Raw genomic sequence first — 23,565 nt, 5'->3', positions numbered from 1 at the left:
GAGATCTTTGCTGAAAGTGGGAAGGATGACTCTCTTCTCAGGCTCTGGGATGAGTCTTGTAAGGACTGGGGCAGGTCTGCAGGTGTGGGGCCATCTCCAGTGGCAGAGGGAAGAATACAGTGGCTCTAGGAGAGGCAGCAAGCAGGGTGGGGCCCTGAGTGGCGGTGGGGAAATGGGGGAGGGGCCCTCCCACATGGCCAGCAGACAGGACGCCCCCTTTGATTGGGCTCAGATGTCCCATGGTCCCAGCTGTCTGCCTCTCCTCTCTAACCCCAGAAGAGGCCTGGTTCCTTGCTGGCATTGCCCAGATTAGTCCTTTCAGGCCCTATGGGTCTCACGGAGTCTGTGAATCCCCAAAAGTGGCACAGGAACCATCACATGTATGTGCATTTGTACAGTGATCTGAGGATCCAGCCAATTGTGTTCAACAGTCTCTCAAGTATCTGTGGCCTAGAAAATGGTTACCAGCCACAGATCTAAGGGCTGTAGGGGTGCTGGGAATGGTGCTCCTACCATCCATGGTGGGGGTTGGGGTGGGGATGGTCAGCAGCTCTGCAGCCCCACCCACATGAGAAAAAGCAGCCCCAGAACACCACAGAGTGGTGGCAGTCAGGTTCTTGGCAGCCAGCAACAGAAGTACACTCTGCTGCCAGAAGGTGAAGTGAAGAGCCTGAGAAGCCTGCCTAGGGCTCATGAACGCAGCAGGGGCCAGAGGCCAGGCTTTGCTGTTCTCACTCTGGCTCCTTCTACCCCCTGAGATGCAGGGCCAGGCCCAGAAGCCCATGGTCCTGGAAGTGGAGTGGTGCCAGGGACCCACAGGCTCCAGAGCAGATGATTATGGGTCTAAAAACTGCCTTCTTGGCCAGGCATTTTTGGTGCCTTGGGGTTCCCCGAGCACCTGACAGCTCTGGTGAGAGAGTGGACTTCAGCTGAAAGTGGATGGCCTCTGCTGAGCCTCTAGAGGCTTCTGTGGAGCCCCAGAAGGTACCTCCAAGGTGGACTTTCCTGCAGTGTGATTACCTCTTGATCCCAGAGAGGTGGTGAGGCCCTAGGAGGCTCAGGGCCTCCCAGGAGAGTGAACGGGGGCCATCACTGAGCTGTCCTGAGCCTACCCAGCCCCTGGAAAGGTGGTTCATCTCCAGAAGCATATTCCCACACACCCTTTCGCCAGTTCTTTGGTCTTGTTTTGCCTTGGACTTTCCTTTCCACTTAACATCGTGAGTCCTTCAGCCCTGGGCAAACTGGAATGGTCACCCTATCAATGAGTTTCTCTCCACCAACTCCCCTGCCCTCAGACCTAAATGGAAGCTTCTGTCTGCCCTGGTTTTCTAAGTAGAAGTGGCCATTTTGTGACTTGAGGGTCCCACGGGACCAGGGTGATGGTGCCACCCACTCCCTCAGTATCCAGGATGCCTCGAGTCTGAAAATGGTCCCAGGGAGTGAATGGCATTCAGACTTTGATATGCTTAGGAGGACCTCTGGGGTAGGGGTGGCAGGAACCCACACCAGACGTGTAGGGAGCTGCCATTTCGTCTTCCTGTCCAGTTGTAATCCTCGCTGGTAGTTTGATTCACCATCTGGCTTGAGCAAAGGCGGCTGGTTCTGGGCTCGTGGGGGGCGTGGAGGGGAATGGTCCAGCATGCTGGCTCTGAGCAGGGAGAGCAGAACCAAAACAGACCTTCCAGAGGCCCTCGGCCCTCTAGGCTTGCACTCCTTCCAGTACTTGGTGCCATATCTGGCTTCTCCCTGCCACTACCTGGCCACAGGCAAGCTCTGAGCTTCCCATGCCCTAAAGCTGCACACCTGGTTCCTGCCTAGCACTTTGTGTTGGGGGATGTTGGGCCCCTGCCTGAGTCCCTGCAGCTCCTGCCCCTGCCTCCACCTGTAGTCAGAACCTTTGAGATTCCTGAGGACTTCGAGAAGCGCCTGGAGCAGCAGCGCATTGGGTCCACTACACAGTTGCTCACCCAGACTGACTTCCCGCTGCAGGCCTATGAGCCCAAGGTGCAGGTGCCCTTCCTGGTGCTGCCAGGCCAGTGCCCCCGCAAGACTGAGATTGAGAGGTACGGCTCGGGGGCTGTGGGAGGGCCTGTCCTCTGGGAGGCAGTGTCTGCCCACCTCGAGGGGTGAGGGACGGCAAGCCACTAGGTGACCATCCTCAGGACAGAGGTTACTAAAATGGGTCTGTGTGCAAGTGTTCAAATCAAATCTTCTAGCTCTTTGTTTTCTTAATAGGAACAAATTACCCCCCTTGCTGTGGAATTGGGGAGGGTGGCATTTATGTCAATGTAGTGGAATGCCAGGCAGGACTGAAGGACGGTTGGGGCCTGGAACACCAGCCCCAGCCACCACATCACTTCCTGATGAGCCCCAGGGGGTGGAGGGCCCTGGAGAGGTCCTTGGACCACACCCCTACCCCCGTGACCCCCTGGGCCTTTGCTGACACCCGTGGAGCCACCTCATGTGAGCCGAGCTGTTGTGAGATCCCCTCGTCTCCGTTGGCCAGGAGGAAGCGGCTGTACCTGAGCCTGGACATCGAGCAGTTGCTGGCCAATGAGGGCATTGACTCCAACAAGCTCATGCCCAGGCACCCAGACCCCCACCACCCCCAGACCATTGAGCAGGGCCACGACCCTCTCTTTCCCGTCTATCTCCCACTGAAGGTGAGACCAGCTTCCATGGAGGGCTGATGGTCAGAGATGGGTGTGCAGGACCCCAGCTGAGGGATCAGACCTGAAAGAAGATCCCATGGCAGTCACAAACGCTCACTTGTCAAACAGGGCAACTGCATCATCAGAGCCCTCCTAGGGGTTTCGAGCATCCTAGGCTAGGGCAGGAGGGATCCCAGGCCCCCTGGGATACTGATCCTCTGCTTCTTCCCTGCGAGCCAGGGCCACCTGTATGCGTGACCTCTGCCCCCGCCCCACCCACAGGCACCAAGAAGCAGCGCAGTTGGACTGTGAAGTAGTGTACAGGCCTCCTTGACCACCACTTCTGGGCTCACTGAGATGGGGAGATGTAGGGTGGAGGAGGGCATTATTGTAGCCCCTCTGGGGTACTGATATGGGGAAACTGAGTCCAGGGAGGAGTAAGAGGGAGCATAGCCTGCTCTGGCTTTCACCTGTCTGCCTGCCCTTCCTCTCCATGACCCTGCGTGTCTCTTGCCTGGAGGTCCCTCTGGGGAGGCAGAGTGGAATCCAAATGCATATCATCCTACTAAGGTTGGCCTCCTCACACCCTGAATCTCCAGTCTGGGTGGGGTGCTCAGCAAAATCCAAGGGTCACCTCTTCCCTCAGGCCTGAGCTGGACGATCCTGGACAGTGGGAGAGAGAGCCTATAGTCTGCTTTGAGTCCCCAGATACCCTTCTGTCTGAACCTCACAGGGCCAGACCCCACAGACCCCTGTGAGCAGCAGAGGAGGCACTCAGCCCCCTGGTCCCCAATTGGCAGCTCCTGCATCTGGAGAGGAGCCTCCTTAGGCACCCCCATCCTCTGGGATGCCCAGCCCACTCAGGCCCAGCAAGGGGTGAGCCACCTCCTCCCAAAGTCTGCTACTTTCTTCTAGGTGTTTGACAATGAAGAGTTTGACTGCCGGACTCCCACTGAGTGGATCAACATGGGCTTGGAGCCAGGGTCTCAGGACAGGAAACCTGTCCCTGGAAAAGCCCTCCTGCCCACTGATGACTTCCTGGGGCATGGTGAGCAGGGCCAGCATGGGCAGGGGGCAGGACCCTGGTCTGCACCATCCCGTCCTGGCAGCAGCCCAGCCCTGAACTCCTGGGCTGCCCTGGGGACTGGCAGCCATGGGAAGTGAGGGTTCTCACCTTTTGAGGCCTCCCCGCTGGTATACAGGCCAAGGGGCTGGCCACACAGGGGCAAGAGATGCAGGGACCAGGGATTACATTGGTGGGAGGGCTAGAGAAGGGACAACTGGATGGTGTTTAGTGTTAAAAAAAAGTCTTTGATTTATTAGTAATAAAAATTGCAAGCTTATTGAAAATGTTCAAATGTGCATAAGGGGCACAATTCAAGCCCTTCCATTCCACTACCCAGAAATCACCATTGCTCCAGCTGTAACTGTGACCTCTCAGCTTTTACCTCTACATGGACAACACACCTGCTATCATACACACTCACATTCACACACTTGCTTGCAAACACACTCATAAGCACACTCACTGTCACATTCACACACCATCCAGCAAGCTCACACACACATAAGTTGCACTCATATGCACATTTTCATCACACAAACATGAACTCACATGCCTACTGTCTCCCATTCACAACTACTATCACACCCACACTGATGCTGCACAGATTTGCTGCATCTCGGCCTTGGCTGTGTCTGCTCTCCTTTGGCCCCAAGTCTGCCCTGGGGCCCGTGGAGGCTCTCTCCAGTTTGCCGCTGTCGGGTACAGTGCCAGGGTGAGCTTCCAGGGCTGCCACCCTGGCCTGCATGGCTGGTGTCTGTGCAGGCATCCCGGGAAGGTCTGGGTCACAAGCTTGGTGGTTGGAGGTGGCCGTCCCCCAGTGCAGGGCTGAGGGCCACTCTGCTCCCCGCCCAGTGGGTGGACACACTGCTGTGGAGCTGGGAGGGGGCCTGGTGGGCCAGCGCCCAGGTGGGAAGGAAGATCGTGAGAACCATGCTGATTTTAAGACTGCTCAACCTCCAGGGGGCCTGCAGTGAGTCTGTTGAGCAGGCTATAAGTTTAAGTTTCGATTTAAAAACATGTTAATGCTGGAATCAATTTCTTTGAACTAGACAAGAAGCCCAGAATGTTCCCTTTACTTTGGACTTAATTACAAAAATAATTTAACTCAATTGTTCCCAGATCTCCAATTCCTGGTGATAAAACCAGAAGGTTTGGGGCTGCATTAACCTTAAATGCACCAAATGCCAGCCTCCCTGCAGAGCTTCTGCTTGCAGCCCTTCACAAGGGCCCTGGCCTTGGGCCGTAGCACCAGTGGGAGGAGGGTTGGCAGGGAGCATTTCTGCCTGAGACCCCTGGTTTTCTCCTGGGGGCTTCTTGTGACATCTTTTCCTCTAAGTTGAACCAAGACAAGGTCAGCATTTTCACAAAGGAAACTTACTAGGAAGGGAAGGGAAGAGGAAAACGGAAAAAGGAAAACAGAGAACCAAGCTGGAGAGGTACACCGCGGCAACATCCTGTACACGTCTGTTGGCATCAGCCAGCAGGGAGCATTTCCCCGGAATTGCAGCCCCTCTTTCTTGCCCAGCCTATAGAGCCCATCAGTTTGTTTTAAGCCACTACATGTTGAGGCCTCCTCTTCCGGGCACCATGCCATGTGCATCTTCCTTCTACAAAAGTTTACTGAGCACCTACTATGTACCAGTCTCCGTTCTAGATACAGGGACACAGCTGTGACCAAGACCAGACAAAGTCGCTCCTGCCCTTGGGGAGCTGATGCCAGCATGAGGAAGCCAGTCAGAACCAGGGCAGGGTGCTTACATAGCATGACTTTGGGCTCTGGGGGGGACACAAGCAGGTAACAGGTCAGAGAGTGCTTAGGGCAAAGGTGCTATTTTAGGCAGAGATGCTTCTCCAAAGAGAAGCCACTTGAGCAGGGAACAAACCTGCAATGAGGTGACCTGAGCAAAGGGCACAGGCAATGCAAAGGCCCTGAGGCAGGAGCAAGCTCCAAAGTCACAGGAATAGCTAGACATCCAGTGTGGCTGGAGAGAAATGAGTCGGGGAGGCAGTGGCAGGAGGCGAGCTGGGGAAGTGGGCGAAGGCTTTCAGCCCAGGCAGTGGGTGGGAGGCCCGTCCTGACCAAATAGGCCCTGAGGCCACTCTGAACCCATTGCAGGGCAGCAGTCTTCTACCCTGACCTCCCCCCGCCAGCCCTGTCCTGAAATGATGGGCCCAGGGGCTCCACTGCTGCATGTGGCCTATGGGGAGGGCTTCGCCCTGGCCTTGGCCACCTTGAAGGGGTCCAGCTCAGCCATGATGACCTTTACAATTGGATGCTCACCAGGTCTCTGTTTGCTTGGGGCTTTCCTGCCTCCCATCCCAGGCCTGCTGGCCTGTGTCTCTCTCTGCCCCGATGGGGTCATGCAGAGCACAAGGGCAGAGAGGCCTGGTCCTTCGGGCACCTCCTACCACCAGGGGTTCCCCAGAGGCCAGCTTAGCAGGGAGGAAGCAGGGCCCCTACTCTGCTGGAGCCAGAGGGGATCATCCAGGTGGGAAAGAGACCAGCCTAATGATCTCTGTGACCTGTTCCCAGCACCTGCTGCCCACACTCAGAGGCCCCTACCTGCCCCGTGGCAGGGAGCACTGGTGGGTTCCCTTCTGTTTCAGAGGACCCCAAGAGCCGGAAGCTGAAGTATGAATGGTGCAAGGTCGGCGTCCTGGATTATGACAAGGAGAAGCAGCTGTACCTGGTGCACAAGACTGACGAGAATGGCTTGGTGCGAGATGAGATGGGGAAGCCCATCCTGAATGGAGGGGTTACCGCTGAAGGTACAAGCTCTCTGCCCCTGCCCCAGGCAGACCCCCAGCCCAGGCCAGGCCTGGCCTGTGACTGAGGCCAATCCCCACCCAGGGCACAGCCAGCTGAGATCTGAATTCTCCCTTGCTCTGTTTGTCCTGTGGCTGTCTGTCCCCTGACCAGTGAAAACCAGAGGACCCATGACTCAGAGACCCCAGGAAAGGCAAATGGCCATTGTTTGATATGCCAACTCTGAGCAGCTGACAGTGCCGCTCTCCACATGATGTTGAGAAGGAGCCTAAGGCCCTTCAGTTAGTGATGTCTGTCCCAGTTGTGGCAACAAGGAATGGGCACTTGAACAGCCATCTCTGTGTAACTCCTTGTCTGTGCACAGCTCTCGACAGTTTACAAAGCACTTTCACATCCATCCATGGCAACCTGTGATGTGGGGAGGGCAAGGAGTGTCATCATACCCATTTCACAGATGTGACAGGGGTCAGAGAAGGGAAACCGCTTACTCAGGGCCACCATGCATCAGCAGCAGAGCCAGGCTAGAACCCGGTGCTCCAGCCCGGAGAGCCAGACAGCATGTTCCCTTCTCCCTCCCACCCAACCCCAGGAAGGCTGCCCCTCCTAGTCTGCCAGTACTGGGTGCCACGGATCCAGCTTCTCTTCTGTGCTGAGGACCCACGCGTGTTCACTCAGCGTGTGGTCCAGGCCAATGCCCTGCGCAAGAACACGGAGGCACTGCTGCTGTGCAACCTGTACGTGGACTGCATGCCCTCCGAGGGCCAGCGGCTCCTCAATGAGCAGAGCCTGAACAAGATCAAGCAGTGGACCATGAGCACGCCCCGGATGCGCAAAGGGCCCTTGTGAGTCCCCCCAAACCCTTCCCTGTGCCCAAACAACACCTCCTCCAGGGAGCCGCCCTGTGGGGGAAGTAGTGCTCCCTTCATGCTCGTCTGTTGGGGGCTGTCTTACCCACTGCACTATGGACTTCTTGGGCCCCAAACAATTTCTCGTTCGTCTCCAGATCTCTCATTGGCAATATGGACTCATGGATTTTTATTTTATTCAAAGAGTTATAATCTGTTACTACCATTTTTTAATTTTGATGCTCAAATTGTCCCAGCTTTGGCCAGTGGGAGCCTCTTCAAGCTGATACCTGTGTCCTGATATATATCTATTGTTCTTTGAGCATATGCTTACTTTTTGGCGTAGCAAGAAGTTCTGGGCTCATCTTGTACTTTCCCAGCCCCAGTCCTGAAATCAGCTATTTCTCCCAGGAGTCCTGATTCCTTTTGGTGGGAAATGGTATGTAGAAGCCAAGATCTGGGCATTAGATGTGCTCATTGCTGCTGGGAAATCATTGTTTTGAGGCTCTTAGACCAAACAAATCTGAGAAATATATACACTATTACATTATATTACATTATTATTATATTACATCACATTGCCTTATATTTCATATAACTTCCACACACATCCGTGTCTGTTTCTATATCTTTCTGTTGATCTATCTGTTAAAAACCATGAGTTCATGCTGATACCTTCAAATTGACTCTAACACTGCAGTACTCATTCTCACTTATACGTATTTGTTACCTCTCTCTCCAGAAGAAAACTGGCTCCCATTGTTCATAGTATGTTTACTTATTTGCTCAGTCCTAGAATACACAGAAAGTAGTTTCAAATTGCTAATTTATACCCTTTAGAAGAAAAACCCTGCTAAGTAGACTTTATTTGTTTAGTGTTCTTTTTCTCTTTAGCCAAATACCATTTTCAAAAGTTACTTGGTTTAGTTCCTCCCACCCACTTCAGTTGGATATGTTCATTTGGTGAAATACAGCTTGGTCCGTTTATTTTATGTATGTTGAATGTCTATACATATTTTATCTAATATGTATTATTATATACGTTGTATATATAATGTACATATATGCTCAGTATATTTAATATAGATACATATTATATATTTCTCTCTATATAGATAATATATATGTATAAAATATATTACTCAAAAAGGTATACTCAGACATCTGTCTTCTCCACTCCTATTCATTCTGTCCTATTCACATCTCCCACCTTTTCTTGTCTGTTCCCACTGCATGCCCATGGGTAACCAGTATCACTAGCTTCTGATTTATCCTTTCTGTATTTTTTGTGCACAAATGAGCAGACACATGTATATTTTCTTATACCTCTTTCTTTCTTACATGAAGAGTACCACACTATAGATATTCTTTTGCACTTTGCTTTTTTTACTTACAATACATTCTGGAAATCAATCCACATTTTTAAAAGTTGTGGTAAAATATACATAACATGAAATTTATCATTTTAACCACTTTTAAGTGTACAGCTCGCTTAAAATGGCATTAAGTACATTCGCATCGTTGTGCAACCATCACCACCATCCATCCACAGAACTTTGTTAATCTTGCAGAATTGAAACTCTGTGCCCATTAAACACTAACTCACCATTCCCTCTTCCCCAGCCCCTAGAAACCACCTGTCTACTTTCTGTCTCTATGAATTTGACTAATCTGGGTACCTCATATGTGTAGAATCATATACTATTTGTCCTTTTGCAACTGGCCTATTTTACTTAGCATAATATCCTCACGGTTCATCCATGTTGTGGTATGTGTCAAAATCTCCTTCCTTTTTAGGGCTGAATAATTTCCCATTATATGAGTATACCACATTTTGTCTATCCATTCATCCATCAGTGGGCACTTGGCTTGTTTCTATCTTTTGATTATTGTGAATAATGTTGCTGTGACAATGGGTATACAAATCTCCCTTAATGTCCCTCCTTTCTATTCGTTTGGGTATATACCAGAGGTAGAATTGCTAGATAATATGGGAATTCTATTTTTGTTGTATAGTTTTTGTTTCTTAATCACAAACTAAACTCTGCAAGTCAGCTAGACTTGCAGAGGGATAAGGAAAATGTGGAACTCAAAGAACTGCAGTGAGAGCGCCAAGTTCATAGGTGATTGAGGGCAGATGGGAGTGAGGGATACTCTCCTGAGCTACAGAAGGAAAGGTCTGCTGGTTACGTTACAGGACAAGTCAAGTTTATTATAGTTGTCCACAGTCAGCAACGGTGAGCTTCTTGCTGGTCTTGTCATTCCTGGACCCAAAGTGCTCCATGGCTTCCCCGGTATTCACGCCCTCTTTCCCCTTGCCAAAGAACACATGCTTGCCACCCCACCACTTAATCTTGGCCGTGCAGATGAAAAACCGGGAACCATTTGTGTTGGGTCCAGCATTTGCCATGGACAAGATGCCAGGACCCATATGCTTCAGGATGAAATTCTCATCATGAAATTTCTCCCTGTAGATGACTTGCTGCCAGTGCCATTGTGGCATATGAAGTCACCACCCAGGCCCATAAACCCTGGGATAATTCTGTGAAAGCAGAAACCTTTATAACCAAATCCTTTCTCCCCAGTGCTTAGAACATGAAAGTTTTCTGCTGTCTTTGGAATTTTGTCTGCAAACAGCTTGAAGATATACAGCCCAAGGGCTCACAGTCGATGGCAAATGTTGGAAGAACAAGGGTGAGGTTGACCATGGCGGGGTGGTGCCTGGTGCCCGGGGCATCTCCAGGTGGTGCGGGCAACGTATACAAAGCCCTATTTTTAATTTTTTGAGGAACTATCATCCTGTTTTCTATAGTAGCTGCACCATTTTACATTCCCACCAGGAGGGCACCAGTGTTCTAATTTCCCCACATCCTTACCAACACTTGTTATTTTCTGTTTGTTTTTTTTCCTTTATAATAGCCATCCTTATGAATGTGAAGTGGTATCTCATTGTGGTTTTTATGTGCATTTCCCTAATGATTAGTGATTTTGAACATCTTTTCATGTGCTTATTGGCCATTTGTATATCCTTCCTTGGAGAAATGTCTATTCAAGTCCTTTGCCTACATTTGAATCCAGTTGTTTGTTTTTTGTTGTTGAGTTTTAGGAATTCTCTGTATATTTGGATGTTAATCCCTTATCGAATAGGCGATTTGCAAATATTTTCTCCCATTCCGTGGGTTGCCTTTTTATTCTGTCGGATAGTGTCCTTTGTGTCACTAGGACATCAAATTTTTCATTTTGATGAATTTCAATTTGTCTATTTTTCCTTTTGTCGGCCTGTGCCTTTGGTGTTATATACAAGAAATCATTACCAAATGCAATGTCATGAAGCCTCTTCCTATGTGTTCTTCTTAGAGTTTTATAGTTTTAGCTCTTACATTTTGATCTTTGATCCATTTTGAGATAATTTTGTATATGGTATGGTCCCATTTCAGTTTTTGCACGTGGATATCCAGCTTTCCCAGCACAATGTGTTGAAAAGACTGTCTTTTCACCCATTAAGTGGTCTTGGCACCCTTGTCGAAAATCATTTGACCATGTATTTGAGGATTTATTTGTGAACTCTCTATTCCTCTCCATTGGTCCATATGTCTCTCTTTATACCAGTACCACACTGTTTTGATAACTGCAGCTTTGTAGTAAGTTTTGAAATCAGGAAGTGTAAGTCCTTTCAGTTTGTTCTTCAATTTCAAGATTGTTTTGGCTGCTTGGAGTCCCTTGAGATTCCATACGAATTTTAGGATGGATTTTTTTCTATTTCTGTAAAAATGTTGTTGGGATTTTGATAGGGATTTGCATACTTATTTTCCCATGTGAGCTTTAGTATCAACTTGTCTAGCTCTATTTTAAAAATACTTCCTATTTTTATTAGGATTTCATTATATTTTAAAATTATCTTAGGTACATCCAACGTCTTTAAGATCTTGAATTGTCCTATCCAAGAATAAAAAACATTCATCCGTTTGTTCAAGTCTACTTTTGTGTCTTTCAGGAGTGCTTCCAAGCTATTCTCATATAGATTTTGCATATTTCTTAAGTATTTTATCTTCTTTGTTTCTATTATAAATAGGATTTTCTCTCCTATTATGTCTATTGGTTTCTTTATCCCAATTTAATATCCTGTTACCTTATTGAAATCATCTAATGTTTGAGTTTGTTTTATCATTGATTCTCTAGGGCTTTTTAAGTACATATTATCTGTGAGTAGAGATAGTTTCACTTATTCTTTTTCAGTTCTTATTCCCCTAATTACTTTCTCTTGTCTAGTTGCATTTTCTAATCCTTCCAGTACAATATTAAGTAGTAGTGGAGATGGTAGTCATCCTTACTTTATTCCTAATGTTGGTGGAAATACCTTTAGTGTTTCCCTTCTTAAGAAAATACTAGCTTTAGGACTTTATTTATTTAATAACCTGTCCATTGATTTCTATTTTCTTAAGTGTTTTTTTTTTGTCACAGACTTTTTAAGTACCTATGGAGATAACCATATGATTTGTTTCCTTAGATGTATTAACATAATGTCTTATATTAACTGATTTCCTAATATTGAAACAACCTTGTATTCCTTTAATAAATCCCTCTTGGCCATGGTGTATCATTTTTTTAATGTGGTACTGCATTCTGTTGGTTAATGTGGTCTTTAGAAATTTCACATTGATGTAAGTGATGTTGGTCTGTAGTTTTTTGGCACTGTCTTTATCAAGTTTGAAGCAAAGTTATAGTTGCTTCATAAAAAGAGTTTTGGTATTTTCCTTCATTTTCATTACCCTGGAACAATTTATGTTGCATTGGGTCTGTCTGGTTATTTCCCAGTGAAACCATTTGGACATGGTGCTTTTTGTGCATAGTTCCTCTGTAACTTTATCTATTTTTCTACAGAAATTGGTCTATTTAAGCTTTCTTATTTCTAATGGGATCAATTTTGGTATAGCTTGTTTCTCTAGAAAATTATCCATGTTATCTTGATTTTAAAGAATACTTGCAAAGAATTACGCCACGTAGTCTCTTATGATTTTAAAATTTCCTTCTCTTTCAATGTTGACTTCCCCATGTGACTTCTTATTTTGTAGAGTTGTGCTCTCTTCCTTTTTTTGCTTTATTAAATTACTTAATGATTTGTTTGGTTCGTTAATTTAAAAAAAGTAGAATTTAGATTTATTAATTTAACCAACTGTTTTATATCTACCTCATTAATTTCTACTTTTACTTTTTCATTATTTCCTTCCCCATGCCTTCTTTTGGCTTATGTTATGTTTATAGTTTGTCTGTGGATGTGTGTGTGTGTGTGCATCCATTAGGAATTTAATTCACTTATTTTTATTCTTATTGATAAATGGGTTTAAGGCTATGACCGTTCTTCTAATAACCACTTTAAAAGTAGTCTGCAGATTCTGATATGTAGTATTTCTTCTTCTTCCTTCCTTTTTTTTTGGTAAGGAAGATTAGCCCTGAGCTAACATCTGTGCCCATCTTCCTCCACTTTGTTTGTGGGATGCTGCCACAGCATAGCTTGATGAGCAGTGTGTAGGTCTGCAACCAGGATCTGAACCCACAAACCCCAGGCTGCTGAAGCAGAGTGCATGAACTTAACCACTATGCCACTGGGCTGGCCCCAGTATTTCATTTTTTTTTAATTCCAAAAATTGGGTTTGTATTTCCCATTTCGTTAAAGAGTTGTTTAATATAAGATTTAAAAATTTTCCATGTGGAAAGGCATTGTTAAAATTGTTTCTTAAGAATTTCTGCTTTTATTGCATTGAGATCAGAGTGTTATTATAATACTTCTACTATATAGAACTTGCTGATGTTTTCTTTGTGACCTAACATGTAACACTTTTTGTGAATGTCCCATTTGCACTTAAGAAGTGGTGTATCCCTATTATTAGGGTATAAATGTTTTATGTACACACATATTCCATAGAATCTACCTTTCTGACTATGTGCTTGAGGTCTTCTCTAACCTCACTTACTTTTGTCCACCCAGAGGAGTGTGTTATATTATCATCATGAATTGCAGCTTTAGCAGTAAAGTGTCCTTGACCAGGTCTAATGCTTTTTGCCCTGAATTTTACTCAGTTTGCTGTCAGAATCATAACCTGGCTTTTTTGTTATTTCCATTTTCCTCATGTATGTTTGCCCGTCCCTCTGTTTTTAGCCTTTTTGCATTAATTTGTGTAGATAGGTCTCTTGTTACCAGCATACAGTCGGATCTTACTTTGTGAGTCAAATTAAAAATCTTTCTCTTGTATTAAATGAGGTAAGCCCATTCATAATTATTGACATAGCTGATGTGTTTGATCTATAACTATTATGAGTATTATAATACAGTGCTGTGTTACTTTCTCTACATGATGTATTTTCTTTGTTCTTTTACTTTTTTTTTTTAAAGATTTTATTTTTTTCCTTTTTCTCCCCAAAGCCCCCTGGTACATAGTTGTATATTCTTCGTTGTGGGTCCTTCTAGTTGTGGCATGTGGGACGCTGCCTCAGCGTGGTCTGATGAGCAGTGCCATGTCCGCGCCCAGGATTCGAATCAACGAAACACTGGGCCGCCTGCAGCGGAGCGCGCGAACTTAACCACTCGGCCACGGGGCCAGCCGCTTGTTCTTTTACTTTTTAAGTTTCTTTTGGCGTTTAGGAAGGTTCATACCTTTGTTTTAGTGGCTGCTTTTGTGCTTCTCCCTCTTACAGTGCCTATGATCTGCTACTCCCCTGTTTAATCTTTTATTATCCCCGTCACCAGTGTTCAGTGGTGTCCTCCAACTGCTGTCTAGTTCCTGTGTAACAATCCTTAATTTGATTCTGCTTTCCTCATTCCTTCCTCCTCCCATTTTCAGTTGCTTTTTTCTACTTAATATTTTAACATAATATTCTTCCATTCTCATCTCTATCTTTGTTTTAGTCTTAAATCTACAGTTAAATATTATTAATCTTTTTTCTGAAGTTTCCCCTATCATCTTGTAGAGGAGGGAAAAAAATCCTTTTTTCTTATATCCTTCTTGCTTCTTGCTGGGGCTCTATAACAAAAGACAGATTAACAAGAGAAAAGCTACAAATTTATCTAATATGTTTTACTGGACATGGAAGCATTCAGAAGGAAATAAAAACCTAAGAGGTTAAACCTGAATGTTTTTGTGCTAGGTTTGATGAAGAGTGGAAGTCGTGGAAAAATGTGATAGGACAAAAGAATATGAGCTGAGGGTAGTAACGTGGGGAAAACTTAGCAAGGCCTGTTCGTTCTGATTCCTCTTGGTGTCCCTCCATCTCGGAGCTAAGGATGTCCCTTTCCTCCAGGTATAGGGAGAGTGCCTCTCCGTGAGGATCTTACGACCTGCTTCAGGGGAAGGGCAAACAGTCGTTCCTGCACCTGCTGTTTCTTGAATTCCTTCAGCTTAAAATGTTACATATGCTGAGGTGCCTGTGTTTGGAGGGTAGTGTGTCCTGAACCTCATCAATCTCTTAGTTGGATGAAACTCATCTTCTAGTAGATTCCTCATAAAGGGCTCAAGGCTATAGCGTTCCTAGAGTTCTGGTGTGTTTAAAACTTGGAGGACAACTTGACTAGATATAAAATTGTTGATTCACATTTTTATCCCTTGAGTTTTATTTTTATTTATTATTTTTTTTTGTGGTGTGGGAAATTCACCCTGAGCTCACATCAGTGCCAATCTTCCTCTATTTTGTATGTGGGTCACAGCCACAGCATGGCTGACAAGTGGTGTAGGTCTGCACCCAGGATCTGGGCTGATGCACCTGGGCTGTGGAAGCGGAGTTTGTCAGACTTAACCACTATGCCACCACGGGACCGGCCCCCTCAGTGTCTTTTTAAATGCTTTTCTTTTGTTGCTTTGCTTTGCGTGTTGCTTTTGAGAAGTCTAATGCCAGTTAACTTCCCTTCCTTTGTAAGTTGTTTGATTTTTTTGCTTGGAGGCCTTGGGGATTTTTTTGTTTTTTAATCTTTAAAGTCTAATCATTTTACTAGGGTGTGTCTCAGAGCCGATCATTCTGGGTCAATAGATTCAGATATCTTTTATTTCTGAAAATTTCTCTTGAATTATAGTTTTAAATATTAGTTCTGTTCCATTGTTTTGTTTTTCTTCATCAGAGATTCCATTGTATATCTCTATTTCTATCTCTATCAATCAACCTATCTATCTTGCTTCTTCTTTGCCCAGTTCTAATTCAACCACTTTCTGACCCTTTTTATTTCTTTCTTTTTCTCATTTTCATTCTCTTGGTCATTCCTGCCTTTCTTCAAAGTACTTTCGTACATTTTTTATTTGACTCTCTTCTTCCCTGGGCACCTTGTAATTTAGCCTTCCTTCCTGAGATAATTTTGTTTCTTCTTTTTCTTCCCTGAGCTCAATAGAATGGCTTTCCTTTTCTTCCTGCTGTTTGCCCATTTCTGTGTTTTATTCCCCAATTTCTGATTCAAGGTGTTTTTTCCTTTGTTTGAAGTGTTGTGTTAGTTTGTTTCTGCTTTGTTTTTGTTTCTTTTTTGAGGGGAAGATGAGAATTTCCATCAGTTAAGGTGTTCTCTCTTCCTTATAGTAACCTTATAGAAACGTAGTCTACTTTCACCTATTCATTTCCTGGATTCAGGATGATTTACATGATTCCTTGTTTCAGGGCGCCCTCTTCTGTTAATGTAGCAAACTGTTTTTTTTTTTTTTTTTTTAACGGATTCTGTGTGTGTGTGTGTGTGTGTGTGTGTGTGTGTGTGCGCATGCGTGCGTGTTGGGGACAGGGGTTGTGTGTCCTAAAAGTTTTTTGTTCTCTCTTCCCTTGCAGTTTGCACATTTGCTTCTTTCCCCAGCATCCTCCAATCCCCAAAAGACTCCTCTTTCTTCCTTTTCCCTCCCCCTCATAAGCCGTTCCTTTCAAAGAATGCCTCCTTGAATGCGTGCGTGTGAACCCCTTCCTCATAGTACGTGCTCTGATTCACCAGGACTCTTGTGCAGGATTTTTGCATTCGGGTGGACTTTCTCTTTCTGGCAGGATTTTAGATCAGTCTCAGGGCTGCCACCCCTCCCTTCTGCAGTTCTGCTCAGACTGCCCTTGTTCTCCGTGAAGGTTTGCAGCAGGACGGGGAGCGATAGCTCTCTGGGAGTTGGTGTTTATTTTCCAACTTAAAGATATTTTTATTTTTAATAATCTTTATAAAGATAAAGATTATTACTTAAGATAATGTGAAGTTGGGCATTCTCTTTATTCTAGTTATGATAAAGGTGTGGGTTTTGATAGTGTTACTTGTTCTTGCTTTTCTTTTTTTTCTTTTTTTTTTGAGGATGTGCCAGGAGATTTGAATTGACATAGCCACCATCTCCTTGGTTGTCCAGAATTCCATTTCTTGGGGTTTATATCATTTAGATGTTTTTGGCTATGTGCGACAAATATGCTGGGCTCAGAGAGGCTTAGACAGCAGGGGAGTGCACTACTTGACCTGTAACAAGAAGTCTGATGCACGACGTCCCCAGCTTGGCTCGTCAGGGCTCTTTCTCCACGGCGTGCTGGCTTCATCTTCAGGCAGGATGGCAGCAACAGTTTCAGAACCGCAAGGTCCAGACCACTGAGTCCTGCGTAGATTGAATTTTCTAGAAGCAGAGCCTGTTTTGGGGATTCTTGTACAAGTGATTCATTGATGAAGTCCTTTCAGGAGAAATCTATAAAGGAGTGAAGGAAGTGGGATGTGATGGAGGAAGTAGCTAGGCAAAGATGTAGTTTTAGGAGAGGTCTAGCCTCTGATCCTGTGGGAACTCTGGAACGTGAATGACACCACTGAATTTATCCTGAAGCGGACAGGACAAGGGGGCTTGATTTTATATCTCTGCAACAGTCATTGATCGTAACTGGATCACGTTCCCGCTCCTAAGTCAGTTGACAGTCAAGGCAAGGTCCACCATGGTCAGCTTAGACTAGTTGAGACTATACCCCTGGAGCTGGGGGTGTGTCATCTTCCCCTAAGTCAAGTGAGAAAGGAGTGACTTCTGGAACAAAAGTGAGGTACAATTAGGGGAAAATGGATGTCAGGTGGGCAACCAGTCAGGTGCGTGGGAAATATCCACGTTGTGCCAGGCAGAGGGGCACAGCAGCAAACTCAACAAAGGGCTTACTTTCCTGCGGCTCTCAGTCTAGCCAGGAAGACAGTGAAAAAGCTCAGTGATTTGGGGTGCTGAGAGGTACTGTGAAGACAAAGCAGAATAAGGGAATAGAGATGTCTCATGTCTTGGAGGGGCTACTTTACCTAGGTGGTCAGAGAAGGCCTCACTGGGGTGATAACATTTGAGCTGAGGCCTAAAAAAGTAAGAGGAGAAGAAGATTCTGGTTGAGGGAACAACAATAAATGAATGGAGGCAATGCCTTCAAGGGGTCTGCCTCTGTGAGGAGAGTGGAGATGGTGTGCAGGCTTGCCCTGGGCTAGTGGTTCCAGATCTCAGAGCCCAGTCACCTGGGGCCACCCAGCCTTGGGCTCAGTCATGATGTCACATCCACCTTGCTCCCCTTGAGTTCTCAGCACCTTCCAGGTGTGGACACGTTATTGGCACCCAGTAAACATTTGCTAAGTGAAAGTGAAGGAGCTCAGTGACAGGTGTCCTCTGTGGGGCCATGAGCTACAGGGCAGTACAGGGGTGCAGGCAGTGAGTGGGCAGGCCCCAGTGCTTCCAGGCCCAGGGCTCCCTGCCCCCTACCTCTGCTGCTCTGGAGCCTGCCCTGGCCTCCCAGGGACGGCATGAACAACGGAAAATGGGTACATTCCCAATCAGGAACAAAGCACTGGTGCAGAGCAGGGGCTGGTGGCCAGGCTCTGGAGAGGCTGAGCTAGATGTTGGACGAAGTGTCTGAGTGGCCAGTTTGGAGGACAGAGGCTTCTCTGAGTACTCCACAACTGACTTCTAGTATCTTCACTACCTCACTGTGTTTATCCAGCAGCCCCTCAGTAGGAGTCAGCTGGGCACCGGGCCCTGGGCTCAGGGCCTCCCAGGGGCAGCCCCACCACTCTTTCCAGGCAGGTGCTGTCACCTCGCCATTTCCCAAGGAGGAGCCTGAGGTGCGGCGGACTGAGCCACTTGCCCCCACTCGCTCTGTTCGTGAATGGCCAGATCACCAAGCGCTGCCCTCATGATCCATGCCGCCTGCTTCCACACCCTAGCTGGGATGTGAGAACCAGGGAGGTGAGGATGTAGGGGGTAATTGAAGCCCAGAGCCAGGAGGTGAAAGTCGGGGATGGCTTCTTGCAGGAATTGGCACTTGAACTGAGCCTGCTGGCCTGGGGAACAGAGAAGCACAGAAAGAGAGCTGCGGGCCAGGGCCTCAGTAGAGGATGCCCAGGACAAGAGGGGGGCTCCTAGGTGGCATGGTCACCTCCTGCCAAGGCCTTCTTCACTGCTGGTCACATGCAACTCTGAGCCATGGGCATACTTTCCTTCCTCTCTTTGTGTGTGCATCCAACCCCCCTTAGAATGCCAGGCCCTGTGCAAGGCTCTGTAGAAATGACCATGAGCTGGACACAGCCCCTCCCAGACACACATACACTGTCCCTCACCCTGTGCTCACTCACCAGCAGGGAGCAGGAGTGTTGAGACAAGGGAAGCACTTTGGTAGCGTAAATGGGGCCCACCCTCATCCAGAGAGGGCAAAATATGCTGGGGAAGGAAACTCCAAGGGAGGAGCCTGGGCTGGTCAGGCAGACGTAGGGGCTGAATGGATCCAAATGTGGCCACCAGAGGTAACAGTATGTGCAAAGACTCGGAGGTGAGTGAGGGTTCAGTGACTCCAGAACTCAGTGGGGCTGCCTGTGGCTGGAGCTGGCTGGAAACAGGAAAATGGCCTGAGAGGAGGGTAAGGAGGGGCAAGAACCAGTTAGAAGGACCTCTTGGGTCCCAGAAAGAGGTTTGGCTTTATCCTAGGATCCAGGGGACCCAGGAATGGATTTTAAGCAAGAGAAGGGTGTGAACAGATTTGAGATTTGTGGAGAGTAGATTGGAATGGGCAGAGGTGGGAGTGAGGGGACCAGGCAGGGATGGTGGGCTGCGCTAGGATGACACTGAGAATTGAGAGGCAAAATGAGCAGACTCAGGGACTGATGTGATAGAAGGGGGTGGCATGAAAGAGGCAGGGAACAAGGGGAATGAAGGTTCATGGTTGGGGCCAGGTGGGAGGTGTGCCTGTGAATCCAGAGGGGAGGCTCCAAACTCACTCCAAACTCATGTCCCCAGGCCCATGCCAGAGCAGAGCTTGGGCCCCAGCCAGCCCACAGCGTGGGGGTGACACGGTGTGTGGAGCCCCTCTGACTCCTCCGTCTCTGGTCCACATGGGCAGGGTTCTGGAGCACCTCAGCAGTCTCTCCAGAGAAGTGAACCTGGACTATGAGCGCAGCATGAACAAGATCAACTTTGACCAAATTGTCGCCTCCAAGCCCGACACGTTCTCCTACGTGACCCTGCCAAAGAAGGAGGAGGAGAAGGTGCCCAAGCAAGGTGAGGTAGTTAGACAAAGGCAGGCCCATGGCCACCCGTCTGGCCCTCCGATGCTCACCTGCACCTATCCCGTCCCCTGCGTTCATCCCCCTTCTTTTCCCAACCTGGAGAGCTGGGGCAGAGAGGGGGGTGGGTAGAAGAAGGCTTTTTAAAAAAAAATAGCAGTCTGAGTGGTGCAGAAGTACAAGGTCACTGTGTATCAGGGATGCGATTGTTTGGAAGTGGATGGAAGGGCTCTGCTCATCTCACGTAGGGACATCTAGCCCTTTCTTCCTCCAGTAGCAAGAATAAGTGGGCACTGCTGCAGCCCCATTTGACAAGAGACAGACTGAGTCTTGGAGTAGGACACTGGGCCCCCTGGAGTCCCCTTTGCTTGGGCTCCCCCATCTCTGGTAATTTCATTTCCCGGACGCAGGGAGCCAGGCTGGAGCATGGACAGCGGGCGCTCTGAGGGCGCTGTGCCCGCATTTTCCTTTTTTGGTTCTCCAGAGCAGGCCCCAGGTGGGCCTCAGGGGTTGTGTGCAGAGTGGGCGGGAGTGGATGAGGAGAGGGTCTGCGCTTCTCCCCCACTTCAAAGGCGTCTGTGACCCAGAAGGGCCTGGAGGGAATTCGTTCACTCGCTCCAGGGCAAGCACCTCACTGCGGGGGCTTAGGGCCATTCTGGCAGGCCATGGGAAAAGAGGTTCTGGGGACATGGGTGTCTCTTCTGGGGAGGAGGCAGGAGTTGTGTCCCTCCACCAGTACCCTGTAGATTTGTCCTGACCCTGGTGTGTTGCAGGCCGATTTGACACTGGCCCTTGACACCCATGCACACAGGGCTGGTGAGTGTCCCCAAGTACCCCTTCCGGGAGCAGAAGGAGGACTTCACCTTCGTGTCCCTTCTCACGCGGTCGGAGGTCATCACGGCCCTCAGCAAGGTGCGGGCCGAGTGCAACAAGGTGACTGCCATGTCCCTGTTCCACTCGAACCTCTCCAAGTACAGCCGCCTGGAAGAGTTCGAGCAGATCCAGTCACAGACCTTCTCCCAGGTGCGTGGGCATCAAGGGCACAGAGGAGTGGCACACAGGCCAGGGCCTTGGAGCTGACAGGCACAAACTTGGGGCCCCCAGGGAAGCCGGGGTCGATAAGCTAGCCGTGAGGCTGCGAGCCCCTGCTTTCCTTAAAACCAAGCCTCACTTCTTCCTAGACCTGTGGGAAGCTGGGGTGGGCGCCAAGGGGCATGGCTCATCTTACAGAGAAAGGGAGAACCAGGGTAGGCTCCCTTTCTAGTCACTTTTCACCCCAACCCTGGTGGCTGACGCAGACCCCTTGTCTTGGAAAGGGGAGCAGGAACCGTATGCACCCTCATATCTACCTGAGCATTGGGGTGTGACGGAGGAGGGGTGCAGCTTCATGGGAGACAGCTGCCAGATGGCCTAGGAGAAAAGCCTCCCCTCTGTCTGCCTCTCTGCTCCAGTCTGCTTCTCCCTCTGCCTCATTCCCTGTGTCTCTGTGTCTCTGTGTCTCTCCCTTGGCTGGAGGGAAAGCCCTGCTTCTGCTGCCCCTCCCTCTCTTCTTCCCCCACAGCAGCCCTGGCCCCCGGGGTCACAGGAAGGTGTTGGTTGGTAGGGCTTGACGGTAAGTTGGGGTTGGGGAAGTCCCTCTGTGATCAGCTGAGCCCTAAGGTCACCCCAGCACCCTGGTGCATAGAGTCCCCGAGCATGGCACCTGTGGTGGTGGGGTCCCTGGGGTGGCCATGTGATGCCACTTGTGGCTACTCCAGGTGCAGATGTTCCTCAAGGACACCTGGATCAGCACCCTCAAGGTGGCCATGCGCAGCAGCCTGCGCGACATGAGCAAGGGCTGGTACAACCTCTACGAGAACAACTGGGAGGTGTACCTCATGTCGAAGCTGCGCAAGCTGATGGAGCTGATCAAGTACATGCTGCAGGACACGCTGCGCTTCCTGGTGCAGGACTCACTGGCCAGCTTCTCGCAGTTCATCAGCGACGCCTGCTGCAGCGTGCTTGACTGCACTGATGCCATGGTCTGGGGCGAGGACCTCATAAACAGCCCCTACAGGTGGGGCCCGGCTGGGCAGAGCACCTGTTGTCACCAGAACTATTCCTTGCCAGGCCCCAGTGGCTAGGGTGGTGCAGGAGAGGAGCACCAGGGCAGCCAGGGTCAAGGTGCCCAGCACCGCCAGGTCCCAGACAGCAGGGAGAGCCTCGCTCCCATCCTGGTTGCTGGGGAATGTCCCACCAGCTCTGGCTTGCATTTCTTCTGGTGACCTTCATTCTCACAGTCAGTCATTGAGTTACTCGGTTGAGAAATATTCTTTGAGCACTTGCCGTGAGCCAGGCAGGGTTCTAGGGGAACAATAGAGGCAGGGCACCTGCTCTCACAGGGGAACAGACAGCAAGGAAATAAAAAATAGGCATAGCCATGGCCGATCTTGGCAGGGGCTGTGACAGACCTGGGGCGGGGCTGCTTTGCTAGGGCATCAGGGAGGAGGTGGCATCTGAGCCAAGACCTGAGACTGAGAGGAAACCGGCTGTGAGGAGATGGGGGTGGGGATCAACACGTGCAGAGGCACAGGGTTAGGGGCGCAGCAAGAACTCTGAACAGCCAAGGAAGGAAAGGCCTGCAGGTATGACTGGAGTGGGGCGGCAGGCAGGGCTGGTCACGGGGACATGGAGGGCCAGCAGGGACCAGGCCAGATCACTCAGAGCCTCCTGGGGTTGCGGTCAGGAGCTGGGTTTATTCTTAATGTGGTCAGCAGCCATTAGACGGGAGGGATGATCTGATTCACATTCCAAAATGATGCTCTGGATTTGTGGGGACAAGTGAGGCAGAAGAAAAGTCAGACTCTTGCCATTGTCTAGACAAGGGGTGATAGAGCTGGGACTTGGTGGGGCAGATTTGGAGCAGTGCACGGGCAGCAGTGCTGTGGGCCTGGCTGCAGGAGGATGTGTAAAGGGAGAGGGAGGAGACAAGGCTAACTCCCGGGGTCGCCCCTAGTACCGAGCCCTGGGGGAAACTGGCGGGAGTTAGGGGACATGGAATGTTTGAAATGCCCATTAGAGGTCTGGGTGAGTGGGTGGGTGGCAATCCAGAGCACAGGGAGGAGGCCTCAACTGGCATCCAGGCTTGAGGGTTGTTGGTGTGTAGTAGCAGGCATCCTGAAGCCAAGGATGGTGGGCTCCCAGGGAGAGCATGGGGGCCACAGTGCCCAGGGTCTGGCAAACCTGCCCTGATGACCTCAGGACTGCATGGGAGTCCTCCCTCTCCCTGGTGCCCATGGACCTTTGGGCAAGTGGCAGGAAGAGAGGAGCTTGTTTGGCTAGTCTGGGTCTTTCTCTCTAGTAACTTGGAGGTTTCTGGGAGGAGGGAGGAGGCGAGTCTCGTGCATGGAGAAGGTCGAGAGCCATCATGCTGGCCAGAAGGGCAGAGGGATGGGTCTGCTGCTCAGAGGCCTCCTCAGGCCCCTGCCAACGGACAGCCAAGCCTTCCCCCGACAGGCCCCGGAAGAATCCCCTGTTCATCGTGGACCTAGTGCTGGACAGCTCGGGGGTGCACTACAGCACACCACTGGAGCAGTTCGAGACATCTCTGCTGAACCTCTTCGACAAGGGCATCCTGGCCACCCACGCGGTGCCCCAGCTGGAGAAGGTATAGCCACAGCTTGAGGCCCGGGGCACCTGCTGACCGGGCCCTAGTGGCTACCTGTGCTGCAGGGTGCTGCCACGAGAATTAGAGCAGTTCAGCTTTATCATGG

At 49.0% G+C, this 23,565-nt stretch overlaps 1 protein-coding gene and 1 pseudogene across 11 annotated transcripts in view; one reads left to right on the top strand and one right to left on the bottom strand.

The window, feature by feature from the left end:
• DNAH1 (dynein axonemal heavy chain 1) overlaps nucleotides 1–23,565 on the top strand; it is a 78,006-nt gene that overhangs the window by 6,031 nt on the left and 48,410 nt on the right. For 9 of the 11 annotated variants that reach the window (XR_011526940.1, XR_011526939.1, XM_070575064.1 and 6 more), the window contains exons 4-12: nucleotides 1,889–2,063; nucleotides 2,507–2,663; nucleotides 3,567–3,699; nucleotides 6,325–6,486; nucleotides 7,074–7,326; nucleotides 19,651–19,808; nucleotides 20,625–20,836; nucleotides 21,571–21,869; nucleotides 23,309–23,459. Coding sequence is in view for 9 of the 11 variants with exons in the window: in XM_070575064.1 (XP_070431165.1) it covers nucleotides 1,889–2,063; nucleotides 2,507–2,663; nucleotides 3,567–3,699; nucleotides 6,325–6,486; nucleotides 7,074–7,326; nucleotides 19,651–19,808; nucleotides 20,625–20,836; nucleotides 21,571–21,869; nucleotides 23,309–23,459 (1,700 nt within the window). In the remaining 2 variants the exon portion in view is untranslated. Of the gene's footprint in view, nucleotides 1–1,888; nucleotides 2,064–2,506; nucleotides 2,664–3,566; nucleotides 3,700–6,324; nucleotides 6,487–7,073; nucleotides 7,327–19,650; nucleotides 19,809–20,624; nucleotides 20,837–21,374; nucleotides 21,426–21,570; nucleotides 21,870–23,308; nucleotides 23,460–23,565 lie in introns of those variants that run through there. The other 2 variants (XM_070575068.1, XM_070575069.1) reach the window with 2 other exon arrangements.
• On the bottom strand, nucleotides 9,542–10,037 carry LOC103546495 (peptidyl-prolyl cis-trans isomerase A pseudogene; annotated as a pseudogene).

The sequence above is a fragment of the Equus przewalskii genome, chromosome 15 (genome assembly GCF_037783145.1).
Source record: "Equus przewalskii isolate Varuska chromosome 15, EquPr2, whole genome shotgun sequence".
Lineage (NCBI taxonomy): Eukaryota > Metazoa > Chordata > Mammalia > Perissodactyla > Equidae > Equus > Equus przewalskii.
Note: the sequence above shows the minus strand (reverse complement) of the source record. Positions and strands in the feature narration are given on the sequence as shown.